Genomic DNA, 15,639 nt, shown 5'->3' on the forward strand with positions numbered 1-15,639 from the left:
TATCAATAAAATATCATAAAATAAATATAAATATTGTACTTAAAATTTTTTGAAGTTTTCCATATGTAATTATATATATATAATATAATATTAACTTGTATCCCAACTTAAATAACTTTTTAAATCAAATTTTCAACTATTGGTTAATATTTAAATTTAGAAAATATTTCAATTTCTCATTATTTTATATTAAATAAATTTGCTCCTTTTTATAAGCTAAAAAGTCATAATCTATTTTATATTTATTAATATATTATTACCAAATTAATATATATTTTGTAAATAAATTTATTGTTGCATAAATTATATAATAGATCACCTTGGAAAATATATTTTTAGATTGTTTTTATCGAAAATATTATTAATTTTTTTTGAATAAAAGTATTTAAGTTTGTGAAATAAAATTTTATTTCTCAATGTCTTTAGAGCTACTCTTATTTATTCCTTTAATGTAATAAATACTTACAACTATTTTACACAAATTGTTAACTCTTTTACATTTTATTTTTTAATTTCAATAAACAAAAAATAGAATAATCTTTTATTTATGGGTATATTTAGAATTATTTTGGCTTGTTTCATGTGAAATATTTATTAGCTGAATTATTTTTAGGTCTTAAAAAGTTCTAAACATTAAAAATTATTTTTATTTCTTTTTAAGTTTCTATTAGTTTTTGTTTACTTTTTATGAAACATCATCTGAGTTAATTTTAAATCTTAATTTGGTAACTCTTGATCTTTACATTTAGAAATTTAAATAATTAAAATTATTCTGTTGCTCTAATTTCTTAATTTCAAAAAATTTTGAAATTTTTAAAAATAGAAAGTGCACTTTGGCAATTAATTTTTTTTTTCTTAGTTTTTAATATTTCTTATTATATTTAATTTCTTTTTTTATCTTTCTTTATTATTTAATTTTTAATTTGTTTGTTTGTTTATTTATTTATTTTTAAATTTATTTATTTATCTAATTTTATTTACTTATTTTAATTTATCTATTTAATTTTATATGCTTTATTTTTATTTTATTTATAAAAAATATTTCAAGTCCTGCCAAAGTTCTAAATCTCAAGAGCACGTTGTATCTTAAACTATTTTAATTTACTAATTTATTTTTATAGCTTTTTAAAGGGAGAAAAGTTGGATTTGTTTTTGATAATACATGTTCGAATATATTTTTCAAATGATTAAGAATATATTCTATTGAAATATCTAAATACAGGTTGATTCATCTTAATCAAATATTGTTTTAAAAACTTAACGAGATTGGATGCGTGTTTAAAAAATGAATGCTGCTCCACTTTTAGCATTCTGATTAAGCAATCAAACTGTATTTAGAATTTCTTTTGTTCTTTTTCTTTTTACAATTTTTTGTTTTTGTAAATTAATTTGAAATTTATTTATTATAAAAAATAAATAATTAATTAATTATTTAAATTTTTTTAAGAGGGAAAAAAAAAGTATTCATTAATAAATATAAAAATCAAATAACATTTATTTATTAATTTAAGTTGACAATAAATATATGCATGTTTCACATACTTATAATTGAATCATATGTAAACATCTTTTTTACGCTATGTATTTTCGGCAAACCAATCAACAATTGGTCTATCATTGAAAGGACCATATTTACTTTGTTCACATAAATATAAGCGAGCTTCATTTTCTGCAGTTTATTAATAAATTTCAACTATTTTAGGGTCGATACTATCTAACTCAGCATCTGATTTGCTTATTGGGATTTAAGGTTATATTCTAAGATATTTGTCTCCATAATTTTGCTTAAGCTCAATATCAACATAAGCAGAAGCTCCTTCTCCTAAACTATCAATTATATTAACAACATTTAACAGACCTGCATTTTTACTGAGCTATTAAGACTTTTTAGGCTCTCCTGTACCAAGACTGAGCAAAAAGAAATTGTTTTCATTACCACTATTTAAAGCCTCTTTCTTAATATCTTCTAAAACCAATTTTGAAGGATTGTTTTGTCCTACACCTCCATCTACTAGACTATAAGATTTTGTTTGATTTATGTTTTTGATTTCTGCAGAAGGGAAGAAAGTTGGGGCTGCACTTGTAGCTCTTGCTACGTCTCTCATGTAAAAGTTTTTGTCATCATTAAAAATAGCTTCTCTACTTCTAAATACTTTAGCTATACTTTTACCTAAAAAAATTAGTTAGTAAAAATTATATGTTTTAAATTTATCAAACCTTGGTTCATTTCTCTTCTTACAGCTGTTACAATAACATTTGTTCCTTTAATAACATCTGAGAGCTTACAATTTTGGAAGTTTCTGAAAAGAACGCTTTCCAGACCAGCAGGATCATATTTGGCTTGGTCCATTAAATTATTGAGCATAGCCTTGAGCTTAGAAGTATTGAAAATATTTGCACCATCTAATTTAAATACGTTAACCATCTAATCCATATCTAAAATAGGATTAGCTCCATCAAGAGTTCCTGTACTTCCTAAAGCTAAATATATTAAAAAAATTTTTTTGATTCTTTTAAATTAGTGAAAAATAAAGAAATACCTAGCAATCCACCTATTGAAGTACCTCCAACAGTTTCAAAAATTTCATGTACCTTATACTTTGTTTCTTCACACAAAACCTTAATCATTGTAGCAGGAATGATACCTCTCATACCTCCTCCATCAATGCTAAGACCTAATCTACAGAAATCAACTGCTTCTTGCTTGTAATCAAGCATGTTGGAATTAGTAAACGATTTATTCTATATAAAAAAACATTTAAAAAAATGATAAGAATTAAAGCTGACTTAGTAATTATTAATAGATAAAAAAAAGATAAATTATAATAAATAAATAAATAAATAAATAAATAAATAAATTACTCTAAATAAATCTTAAGGCCTAGATCTTAACATAGAGTAAACATTCGTATTTTTTTCTAGTTAGTGTAGAATTTGTTAGTAAATATCATCAAATTCGATAATATAAGGTCTTGGTGATAATTCTAATTGTTTCAATTATATGCTATTGTGCTTTATGAATTCTAAAAATGAATTTATTATTTCTAAGCTGAAGGAGTTGTCTTCAAGAATTTTAAGTTATCTTAAATAATTTTCTTCTTTAAGGAAATTAAAGATTATTATAAATCCTTCATCTTAAATCTTATTTTGACTTATATCTAACAATGTCAAATTATTATTTTACTTAAGACCTTCAACTAGATAATTTAAACAAGCTTCTTAAGTGCCATCTTGTATAGTTTTACTTAAGCCTAGCTCCTTTAATGTTGTATTTCTTTTCAGTACTTCTGATAATATACTGAATGCGTGAGGAGTTAATTTATTTTATGAGAGATTTAGATGAGTCAATTTGCATTCTTAATTTGAACATAGGTATTGTTAAAGATTGGTTATTTAATTTGAACTGAGAAAACATGATCTGATTTGTAAAAATTTAATATATTTCCATTGTTAAATTTTTTCAAAATCGTCAGAACAAAGATTATTATCATCCAATATCAGAGTCTAAAATGATAGCTAAAAGGAATCAAAGCAAGGAGTTAAATACTCAAATGATTTTGGTGAAATATAATTCCCAGACAAATCCAAAACTCTTAAATACTTTAGTTATTTTAAGCCCTCACAAAGAGTAATTAAATGGGAATTGTCTAAGTTACAATGACTAATCTTTAATTGTTAAATTCTTCCATTAAAGTTAATAAACATATTCTTCAGTATTTCAATCTACGATTTGCTAAGATCATTCTTTTCAAAAGCTATTTTTGTGTAAGTGATTTTGTTACTAGATATAGCTTCTAGTACTTCTTGCATACTTTTATCTTAATTCAATCTGTTAACATTTGTAAACTACAGACTGATTCCTTCTTTTTTAGTTTTCTAAATTATTTTTGCAACAACTTAGCACTCTTCATCATCTAGATCAATATTGTTAAAAATATAAGAATCATATTGCTAACAAATTTTATCATTGCTATTTAGAGACTCATAGAATATATTCTATTTAAATTAAAAAAAGTTGTATTTTATTTAATATAAAAAAAATATTAATTTACTAAAAAAGTTATTGGTTTTTTTTCTTAACAAATGCTCTTAAAATCGACATCTTTGATGTGTGGATTTTTTTAGAAAAATTTGAACATAAAGCGGAAGAATTCATCATTTATTTATTTGTTAGCTTTCTTTGAATTAAACAAATTGCCAATAACATTAGTAACAAAATTTTTAGGGAAAACATGTTGAAGGTCTCTTTTAGTAAAGGCTTATGACAACACAATTAAATTATCTTTTATACTAACATTATCATTATAGTGCTATTCATAGTATATTTCATTTATGGCAGCTTAGTAGGATTACATGAAATTCCCTTTGCTTCCTCTAATAACCTATATTGCTTTCTCAAACTTTCCATCAGAAGTTATTTCATCTAATTAAATACTTATACCCTCAAGTACATACATCACAATTAACTCATCTATCAAAAAAATAATTTGGATTAATTTAAAAATTTTCTAAAATAAAATGATTTTACTCATTAGCTATTTGCATCCTTAAACTTATAACTTTTTAATTTGTGGACAATTAATGAAAAAGTAAGTAAGCTGTTTTTATCAAAAAAAAAAAATATATTTTTTAAAAGTAATTTTTAATTAAATTTTACTTTTAATGAATCGCTGACAGAAATATTCTAAATATGAGATCCCGAAACATCTAAAATCCAAAGATTTTTCATGTTATTTGCTACAAGAGTCTTTAAAGAGGGAAAGACTATTTGGCTAGACATAAGATAAGTAAGTGGTTTTGCATATCCAATATAATGTATATCATCACAATTGCTTATATCTAAGTAGACTAGACTTTTGTACGAATCTGCTATTGTCACAAGATCACTGTCTGCAATTTTTGTATTCGATAAAATTAGAGTTTAAATTCTTTCTAGTTAAAATTATTTTAGCAATTTAGAATTTAATATAGTGCAGTTGCTCAAATTTAAATAATCTATGGGCTTTTCAAGCTTTTGTTCTTAAAGAAACTTAATTATTTGCTCTTCTTAAGCTGGTTATGATATATATTTAAACAGAATATTTCTATTGAAAAAGCTAAATTGTTTAATATTTTTGAGATTATACGCCTTATGATATTCAGATTCATTATCAGATGTGGTTATTATCTTAATGAATTTTTTAATCTTTTCCAATGCTTAAGTAGGACCTATTTATTTAAATTAAGATAGCAGTTAATCAATTGTTGTGATATCCCCTCTTCTTTTTTCGCTAAAAGCTTAAAACATACTAGCCATATTAACAGTATTAAATGTTTATAGATGAATATTTTTTTGTAATATCTAGCTATATCTTTTTTCAAGGAAAGTTTATTAATCGTTATTAATCTGCTCATATATGCTAGCCAGCTCCTTATCAACAATTTTAAAAAGTTCTTAATGGCTTATTGAAGTATTCTTTTTTTTACACCACTTCATCACTTTAACTATAGTCACCAGTCTTTCTAACAGATGTTTAATTGCTTCTTTCTAAATTGGTATACCAAAATAAAATTAAGGCTCGCAATTATTAAAATAGTTAATTGAAATTTTATCTTGCTATTCCTAAAAAATATTTTAACCTTGTTTGAATTTATATTATGAAATTTTAATTAAATCATCTTAATGCTTAGAAATATCTAATAACCACTCTTTCAACACATCAAAACTGTTAATATTTGCATATTTATCTATAACACTCGTTGGTATTAATAAATTCATTTCAAACATGCAAAAGAGTATTGATTTAACATATAGCTAAAACTCACCATTAATAACTCCGATATTTTGAACAAGAATTTCGCTCTACCCAATGTCAATTAATCTTTTAATTTTATTAAAATTATAAAATAACAATCAAAATAAAATAAAAATTATACCCTAATTTTGAATTTAGCTGAGTTTCTGATAAGAAGCAAGATATAGGATTGCTCTCAGGGTATATAATCATTTCTAAAATAATTCTATCTGAAAGTTATTCCCTATCTATATTTTCATATAGCTAAAATGGACCTTTTTCTGAGATCTACTAAAGAAAAATAATTTAAATTATTTAAATTTAATTTGCATATTAAATAATGAATTACAGATGATAGACTATTTATAGTAGAGTTAAAGTGTGAAAAATAGTAGTATTAGTCTTAAATCTTAACAAATTCTTTTCTTAATCTGGAAGAAGGAATAAACTTTTTCATTAGAGAGTCCTTCATGTAGTTTAAACCTGGGTACCTAGTAGCATGCTCAACTAATATCGTTCCAGAAGCCTCAGATCCTGTTTTTAGTAGGCAGTAGTAACCTACCAAATGAGAAGTTTACTGCTGCATATCTTTTCTTCTAAATATAAATTCTTATGTCTTTTCATTATACTAAAATGCTTATTCCCAAATATATTTTGGGATTTTTCTTTCTCCAAAATTTGTACAATAGACATGCATGTACTACTCTTCTTAATCTCTATTCTATGAAGTAGTTTCTTATTATTTTGGATCATCTTCTATGGAAGTAAATATATTATTCCAAATATGATTCCATTAATAATCTAGAACTAGCTATTTATTGCTAGACATTAATTAGCTAATAATTTCACTAATATCAGCAAAATACTGTTTATTTAAGTTAGCTTTAACTAAGTATTTAATCAAAGTATCATTATGTAACTTTTTCCCCTCTCCTTACTTTTAAAGATACATAGCCAATTTAAATTTTTTATATTTCAGCGATTTTTCAAATAATGTTTCTTTCTCAGGGTAAAATTTATCGCCTAGCAGCTTTTTATGAGCAAAATATTAATCTAAGAGTTAAAAATTTTCTTCTGTTTCTTCGAAATATTTAATTGATTCAAAGCACTTTTCATACTTTTTGATATTTATTCCAAAGAAAATAGCAAGTAGCTCTATAAATATAGAAGGATTAAAGCTAACATTGTCAAAGTGCTCATCACTGTAAAGAATATTTAGCGCATTTTCCCATGATTCTTCCTATTTCCATGATTAGTCTAAAATAGCTTGATCCGAAATAGAAGACTTAAAAAATAAGTAATGCGAAGAAGCAAAATAAATTAAGGTTAACTTATACTTAGGTGAGCTTATATTTGAAAGATTTATTTACTAAAGCCATAACTTGAGCACATAATCTAAGGATTCCCCCTTTTAAGTTATAGCTATTTTAAGGTTTTCATCGAAGGATTTGCAAGCTTCTTTATACTTTTGCAATGATCTCTTTGAAGCTAATTTTTAAATATACTCCTCAATTGAAATTTTCTTCATAAATTCTTTATATTCTTTTAAAGTTTTTTGTTTATTGTTAGATATGAATTCGTTTATTATAGGATAAACCTTGCTTATTATGTCCCTTATACAGAAAAAACCCTAAGTAGGGAGTATAACTTCTTTTACCCACATAAATGCCTTTAATAATTAATTTTTAAATATAGATATTAACAAGAGAAAAAAATTACTTAATTGATTCTCTATAACACAGAAAATATGTAGTGATATTGCTCATTATTTAAATACAAAGAATACTATCCGTTCTTGTCTTTCAAATGATAATCATTTTTTTATCCATCAATAATAAGTTTCAAACATTTAAAGAACTGCAGTAAATGCTCTTGCTTGAATAATTCTTAAAAGAAGCTCTCATTTAGCTATAAGGACATTACCTCTTTATAGAAGAAAATAGGATTTCTCAAAGCTTTTCATAATAAATAATAATTTTTAATAAATTAACGTCATATGATTTATTTCGATTTATTTTATTGATATTACATTTAGAATTGACTAAAATAAAATTTATGCAAAATATGAAGAAGAGTAAATTTTTTATTTAAGCCATAAATTAATTTAAAGAATATTCAATTGTGTGCGTATTTGTATTTTATTCGGTATAAACATTAATTAATTAATTATTAGGTGTATCAGATTTTTACTGATACTCATTAATTTTCTTTAATACGTATTTATAAGGATTTTGATATAGATAAACTTAACTTATTAGATAATTGACATCAAAAAGAAAATAAAAAATAAAAATTTTTACCTGAGTGTTAGATTTTACCGTCTTTTGACTGTATTTAATTGAATACTCTAAATAAGTCACCTTTTGTGTTGACAGCGTAATTTGGAAGGAAGCTCTCTAAAGGTAGAGTAAAGATGGAAGATAATATATGAGATATAAATTATTCTAGATTTATATTATTTTCAGCATCTCCATCTCTTATGAATAAATTATTTTCTGAATCAAAAGAATATTCTTCAATATTTATAAGTGAATCAGAAGTAGTATTAGGAGTAATTAAAAAATAAGTATAAGTCTTTTTATCTTTGAGCAACTCTTTTACCTTCACTACAATACTAGGTTTGATGTAATTATTCAATAAAAATCGATTCATAAGATAAATTATTAGGTTTTTTTAACAAGGTTATATTAATTCTATTGCTATTCTTTAAATTTCGTATTGGCTATTTTATGTCAAAAATTTCTAAAAGTTTTGGGAATTAACTAATGAACTTTCGATAAATGGAGCTGATATTTGTAAGAGCTCATTCTATAAAAGCTATTTGACAATTTATTCTATTTAGCTGTTATTTTATGGGTCTATTTCATCTTGATGTAGCATCTATTTAAACTAATCTTCAACTTAGAGTCTTTCGTCAGTATAATAGTTATATAACTCATCAAAAATATTGCTTAATTTTGTTGAACTATACTTATTTAATTCCATTTTATACATTAAAATCTAAGAAAGAATTTAATCGAAATTTAGTAAAACTGGATTGCTTTAACCTAGATAAACAGAGGGATCTCCATTATATCCTTTTATGGATTTTTAAACAAGAACTTCAGAAACATGTAGTTCTTTTATAAACTTGAGGATCATTATTTGAAGATTTTCATTAATTGGGATTTCTTAAAAGCTCTCTCTAGGTATAGGTGTGTCTAACTCACTATAAGAATCTGTTTTTTTGTTCTCTACTATTGGCTAGCTCAAGTGCCTAACTTGACTTCTGTTTATTTACACTTAACTAGATGAAATATTTGCTAATTGCTATTAATCTAAAGTAGACCTCTTATCATTAATTTATTTTTTTGCTTACCCATTCTCTTGAAAATATTGTTTTATTTACTTTTTTATTCTAATTAGCCTATTAGGTTTGCTGGACATTTATTTCTATATGTCATCACATAAAACAAATAAGTCTGGAACTGTTTTTTAGATTTCTTCTAATATGAAATCCATTTTTTTTGTTTCTTTCTTTTGTATATACTTGCTTATTTATTTATTCAAGTGTGCAAATTATAATTTATTCAAACTAATCTTTTGTTTATTTATTATATTGAAATATATTAAATCAGATATCTATCACATAATTACAGTATATTCTTACAATAAATCATATTTAGATATAAAATACTATGAAATTCGATGAAGGACATAAGAAATTTTTTATCTAAAGTAAATAAAAATATAAAAAGTAGAGATTTTTAAAAATATTATAAAATTATTTTCTTTTTACTTAAATTAATTTTCTAAAATTTTTTCAATTTTTCTTAGCAACTTAAAATTATTTATTGACTTAATAAAAATAATAAACATTGAGAAACGAGAAAGATTGATAAATAATTTATTTTATTTTTATAGAATTTTTTTAATCTGTAATATTAATTATAAATATCGTTTATAACTAAATCAAAAAGGTATTAGTTAAATTTGGCTTCTGATTTTACTAACCAATCAACTTAACAATATAATTTTTTATTTCATTTTCTCATCATGCACTCATCGCCTTCAGCAACATATCCTAGCTTTTCATAAAAAGCGGTATTTGAAGGTTTGCAATATAAAGCTAATTTAATACATCCCAAATTTTCCAATCCTATTTTATTAAGAGCCTTCATTATCTTAGAGCCCCATCCTTTACCTTATTCACCTTTAGCTGCAACAATACCTTCTATGTGGCCAACATTTCCTACAATATTTCTTTCAATAATAACACTACCAGCAGCAACAATTTTCTTTTTTTCAACTTCCTCAATTACAATATGTACTGAATTAATAATTTCATTTTTAGATTGCAATTAAAACTCTTTCTAGAAATCCTCTCTAGATATCTAAGGAGAACTAGTTAAATTACTCAAGCATTCAAAGTACATTTTATCATAATCTCCTAATTCTAAGAGCCTGCAGGTATATTATTTAGTTGAAAGAGAGTCTAAAGAAGCTTTTAAATTTCCAGTTGACATTTTTATTTATATTTTTTGAATACTCTATTAAATGTATATTTTTAAAGATTTATTATTATAAATTAATATTTTGATAAATCAATAAAGCTATTGCTATACTTTTAATTAACTAAATTGGTACAATATTCAAACTACTTATTATTTTTTTATATATTCAGCTAATAATAAACAAGGATCTAACAAAAAGTTTGATTAGTTTATCAAAAATCCCTACGTCAGATTCATATTACAATACTTACATAACAAAATGATTAGTAATTTAGTATATTATTAAACCAGTTAAAATTAATGGACTTAAAATATAGTGTTGGAAGAGTATAAAAAATAAATATTAAGTTTAGTATTTTCATAAAATTAATCTTTTTTAGAATATAATATTTATTTCAAATTTAATTAATATTAATTATTTTAAATATTTCCAATTTGTTATTAAGCTCATAATATTTTAAGCTTTTTTTGATAAATTAATATTTGTTTTATTACATTTATTGATAATATTATTTTTTAAGTAACATACAAATTTTTCCATTCCTTTCTTTAATTTTTTAATCAATACTAAAATATTAAGATTGTTTTAAAAATAAAAAGAATTACTGTAAGTAATCAGCGATTAAAATATAATAACTTACTTAATTAAATAAATACTTTTTTATATAAAAAAATAAATGAGTTTTTTAACATTTTTAAATAAAGCAGATAATAAATTTAAATTATTTCATTGACTTAAATTTAAGTAAATATATTATTTTTAAGCATAAGCAATTATTAAGCTATTTTTTATTTAACAATTTCTTGTGAATAGTGTTTAAATTAACTTAAAATCAAAAATTTTACAAAATTTCATTCAAGATTGCTTAAATGAGTGTTTTTTTTAAATAGTGTTTAAAAGTTACTCTTAACTCTATTAGTTATCAAAGAAACAGAAATATCATTTATATATATAAAATTGATTGATTTTCAGAAAGATACTGACATCAAAAATAAATTATTTAAAGCAAATGTCATAGATTAATTAGCAAAATTAAAATGAAGTATCTTAGCAAGTACAAGATAAGTAAAAATTATTATTAATTTCTCTTTCATAGAAGTTGTTATTGATATAGTATCTCTTTTTACTCTTTAAAAAAGATAAGATAGCAGAAAATTGATATCTTTATTATCATCTCCTTAGCTATAACTCATCAAAAGCAATAACTCTAAAAGTAATAATACAACTCAAGACATGAATGAATAAATAACTTCTTTGCATGCTTCTCAAGTTTTTTAGATTAATTCATAGCAAAAATTAAATCTTGAATAAGAACCAGAGCTTATTCGAATAAAGAGTTCATAGGGACTTAATTCTTCTTAAGGAAGCTTATAATAAATAAATTTGAATCCCTCACAATCATAAAATCTGCATGAAGAGAATAGCTAACTTTAAAATTAGAAATATCATCTGCAGCTTTAGGAAAATATCGAACCAAATTAATAGATTACTCCCTCTAATTAAAAAATGAGTCCCAATTTTATTGCTCATAGGTTATAAATATTATAAAAGAAGTAAACAAATTGGTCACTAGAAATAGATCTAACAAAGTATAAGCCTCACTAAATACATTAAAAAATAGATAATATAGCATTGTTTGACTAAAATTTGGAAAACAAAGATGCTGTTGATGTAAAAAATTTTGTTTGAGTTTGATTATTTTTAAGTTTATTTTAGCAATAAAGGAATAAACAATTAGTTAACCAACATATCATTTAATCTCAATGTTTATTAAACAATACATGCGTTGGTTTTTTCAATTCATGAATGAAAATTAAATGACAATAATCTATTATGCCCAAAACTATAATTTAGCTTAATTTAATTAACTATAATCGTTTTTATAAAAAGATTCTTAAATGCATTTTAGTGAAGCAACCAAGTAAAAGAAACGCAAAAGAAATCTAATTTGTAAGAAAATGCCTTAGAAATGTTAAATTCTTTAATGAAATTGAGAAACAATTACCTGAAGAGTTAATCTTACGTTTATGCAAATTTATTACTTATGAAAAACACCCACAATTTCATAGATTATACAAAGCAGGTATTTTATTAAAGAATAATAAAATTATTATTTCAATCTTATTAAATTTTAATTAATTGTATTTAGGTGATTATGGTAGAAAATTTTACATAATACTGGAAGGGGCTGTGTTCATTTTAACTCCTTCGATTTCCAAAACCTTTGATCAAAGTATAACAGATAACAAAGAAGAAAAATAAATAAAATAAATGATTATGCATGAATTCGAAGAAACTCCTAGGTTCTTTCCTTTACCATAAAATTTAGATGAAAATGCAGATGACTCTCAATTGATTTAATCAGTTGTCTAACTATAAAATGAAGGATTTAATATTAAAAAAACTCTTGAAAAGGGAGAAAGTTTTGGTGAAATAGCCTTGAGAACAGAAGGTATAAGAACAGCTTCTGTTGTTTGCAGAGAAGACACTCATTTTGTTTCAATTACAGCAACTACTTATAATGAAGTTATTGATGCATATCATGATTTACTTTATAAAGAAAAGATTGATTTTTTAAGAAATGTATCTATTTTTTAGAGATGGAGCCTTGCTTTTGTTCATGAAATAATGATGTAAGTAGAGATAAAGTAATTTAAAAGAGGTGATATTCTCTATGAAGAAGGAGAGAAAAGCAAAAATCTATATTTTGTAAGATCTGGTGAAGTTGAAGTAATAAAATACACTTAATTTAAGTAATCCTAAGCAATAAAATAATTTATAAATTTTTTAATAGCTTCAGTAAACAGTAGAAATTAAAGATAGTTTAGATAATTTCAAAAGTATTCCTGATAAATTAGTCAAAAGCAATCATGTTTGGAATGAAAAAATAAAGAATTCCAAATTAAAAAAATGTAGTTTAGTTATACTTGGTCCCTACTAATATTTTGGTGATTATGAGATTTTTAAAAAATCTAAAAGAATTACTAGAGCTGTATGCTATTCTAATTCTGAGCTATTTGTTTTAGAAAAAAAGGTTTTATTATTTTAGTAATTTTGTTAAAAGATTTTACTGAAATTTATTTTTTTTAATAGGAATTTTTTGAAAATATGCAATTCATAAATATGGTAAAGGAGATTCATAACTTATTTAAAGAAAGAGAGATTTGGTACTAGGGTATGATTCAAAAGAATTTGAATACTGAAGCATAAATTCATAAAATAATACAAAATTAAAAACGTTAACAATCACTTATAGAAACCAATCCAGTAGAGGAAGAAAAATCAAGAAGAGTATCTTTTATTTAAGAATTATCTCAAAAGAATATAATTATGCCCATAAGTTAAGAAGAAAGAAGCAAATACACTAAAGTTCAAATAGATTCTTTAAGAAACATAACTGAAGAAATTGATAAATATCAGTAAAACTCTTTCTTAGAAAAAATCAACATATATAAAGAGTTTAAATCTCCAAAAAATTAAGAACAAGAATTATTTAATGACCAAATAAAAATAAAATAAAAAAACTAAATTAAATAAATGAAATAAGAATAAGCAATTTAGAATGTAATTAGATTAAAGTAGTTTGTTGGAAAATCTATGAATTTAATCAATCAAATATAATCAATAAAAAAAAATGATTTAGATTATCGACAAAGAAAAAGCGAGTAACTGTTATCCACCTAATAAGATTCGCTTATCTCCTTTTAAGAAGACTCCTTTTTTCATAAAAACTATGAACCCAGTTCTACATAATCAAAAAATTAATTACCTTAATCGTCTACTTTATAAATAAAAATAAAACACAATTAATCAAAATCTGCTTAAAGTTTAATAAATTCAATTGATTTATTAGAACAAAATAATGGCTAACAAAATTAAAAAGCTTATTTATAATCTCGTAATTCTATAGTAGATTAAATTCTTCATAATAATTTATCACCTAGGAATTTTCAAACTAACAAAAAATTTTATCAATTATAAAATTAATAAAAATAATAAGAAAATAATTCATAAATTCAAAAAAATTTATCTCCCTCTCCATACCAAATAAGAACAGTTTAAAACTAGCCAATATCATCTTTGTTTGATCATAACAAAATTTCAAGAGCCTCCCTACAGGATGTAAATTTAAAAAAAAAATTTTTAATTATTTGTAAAATTTATTAAAATTATAAATAAAGATTGATGGTTTAATGCAATCAGTAGAAAAGAATGTGATTTACAATAAGTATTAAGCTTTACATTCTGATGATAATCTTGGCTTTATTAAGAGTTAAATTGATGCAAATAAAAAAAATGTAATCAGATAAAAGATGTAATATAATTTTACTCATAAGTATTTAGATGAAAAAACTGGTAGATATAAATTACCGAGCAAACTTTAAATACCAGAATAAGAGCATTTAAATATACTAAATTTATAATCTTCTAAAGATATGAGTAATAAAATTTCTGTTAGCTCAACTAAGAATAATTAAAACTAATAAATAGCTTCTTTTAACTAAATTAATACACCTCATACAGTAATATCAAGTAATAATATTGACAAAAATTCCTCTAAAGAAAGCTTAAGTAATTCAAGATAAGAATCTCCAGTTAAAAAAAGCCAGTAATATTTTATTTAATTTAATTTAAATAAATTTATTAAAATATTATATATTCAAGGTTAAGTTTACCTACTATAATAGTATCTCCAAAATTAATAAATAAAGAAATTAATTTCTCTAAATCTTATAAGAAAGGAAAAATAAGAAGAGAATAGTTTGATGGTACTCAAAAGAAAAGAATCCTCAAATTAAGTTGAGCTATTGTACAAAAATATTTATTATTTCATGATTGTATAAATTACTTGTATTCTATTTGATTATAACTCTAGAAATATTTAATATCCAATTATTTAAAAAAATTTTAATTGAATTTATTGTATCTTCTTTTGTTAATTATTTAAAAAAGAATTAAAATTTATTAAAAATGAAATTTAATGTTAATATATATAAATTTCGTGAAGCTTAAAGCTAAATAATATACCAAATCTATATAGAATAACTAAGAAATAGTATAAATTTGTATAAATAGGTATTTAATTAATTCATACCTATTAAATGCTAACTTTAATATATCCTAAAATTACATAAGAGTCGATAAATTATGTTTAATTTGGTTATTTGCTTAAAAGAAGTCTAAAATATTTTCTGTAATAAATTTTAAATGGAGTATTTAAAAAAAATATTTATTGGGGTTGGGGTTGGGGTTGGGGTTGGGGTTGGGGTTGGGGTTGGGGTTGGGGTTGGGGTTGGGGTTGGGGTTGGGGTTGGGGTTGGGGTTGGGGTTGGGGTTGGGGTTGGGGTTGGGGTTGGGGTTGGGGTTGGGG

At 23.3% G+C, this 15,639-nt stretch overlaps 3 protein-coding genes across 3 annotated transcripts; 1 reads left to right on the forward strand and 2 right to left on the reverse strand. All coding sequences in view use genetic code 6, as the record gives it.

Annotated features, from left to right (window-relative positions):
• Positions 1 to 1,553: 1,553 nt before the first annotated feature.
• Positions 1,554 to 9,275, reverse strand: TTHERM_01048080 (patatin-like phospholipase family protein; the record flags this gene model as incomplete). Its single annotated transcript, XM_001025503.2, has 11 exons — positions 1,554 to 2,170; positions 2,218 to 2,481; positions 2,541 to 2,742; positions 2,863 to 3,996; positions 4,053 to 4,471; positions 4,529 to 4,598; positions 4,658 to 5,861; positions 5,917 to 6,062; positions 6,124 to 7,443; positions 7,494 to 7,729; positions 8,075 to 9,275. The coding sequence occupies 11 exons, from the start codon at positions 9,273 to 9,275 to the stop codon at positions 1,554 to 1,556; spliced, it is 6,813 nt and encodes a 2,270-aa protein (XP_001025503.2).
• A 521-nt stretch (positions 9,276 to 9,796) lies between these two features.
• TTHERM_01048070 (GNAT family acetyltransferase) lies at positions 9,797 to 10,279 on the reverse strand (the record flags this gene model as incomplete). The annotated part of the gene is made up of 1 exon (XM_001025502.3): positions 9,797 to 10,279. One exon carries the CDS (start codon positions 10,277 to 10,279, stop codon positions 9,797 to 9,799), a length of 483 nt encoding a protein of 160 aa, XP_001025502.1.
• Positions 10,280 to 11,277: 998 nt separating this feature from the next.
• Positions 11,278 to 15,072, forward strand: TTHERM_01048060 (cyclic nucleotide-binding domain protein; the record flags this gene model as incomplete). The annotated part of the gene is made up of 8 exons (XM_001025501.2): positions 11,278 to 11,333; positions 11,408 to 11,939; positions 12,159 to 12,351; positions 12,418 to 12,998; positions 13,063 to 13,302; positions 13,362 to 14,390; positions 14,450 to 14,877; positions 14,934 to 15,072. The coding sequence occupies 8 exons, from the start codon at positions 11,278 to 11,280 to the stop codon at positions 15,070 to 15,072; spliced, it is 3,198 nt and encodes a 1,065-aa protein (XP_001025501.2).
• Positions 15,073 to 15,639: the final 567 nt, after the last annotated feature.

This window comes from Tetrahymena thermophila (genome assembly GCF_000189635.1).
Source record: "Tetrahymena thermophila SB210 genomic scaffold scf_8254199, whole genome shotgun sequence".
In the NCBI taxonomy this organism is placed as follows: Eukaryota; Ciliophora; class Oligohymenophorea; order Hymenostomatida; family Tetrahymenidae; genus Tetrahymena; species Tetrahymena thermophila.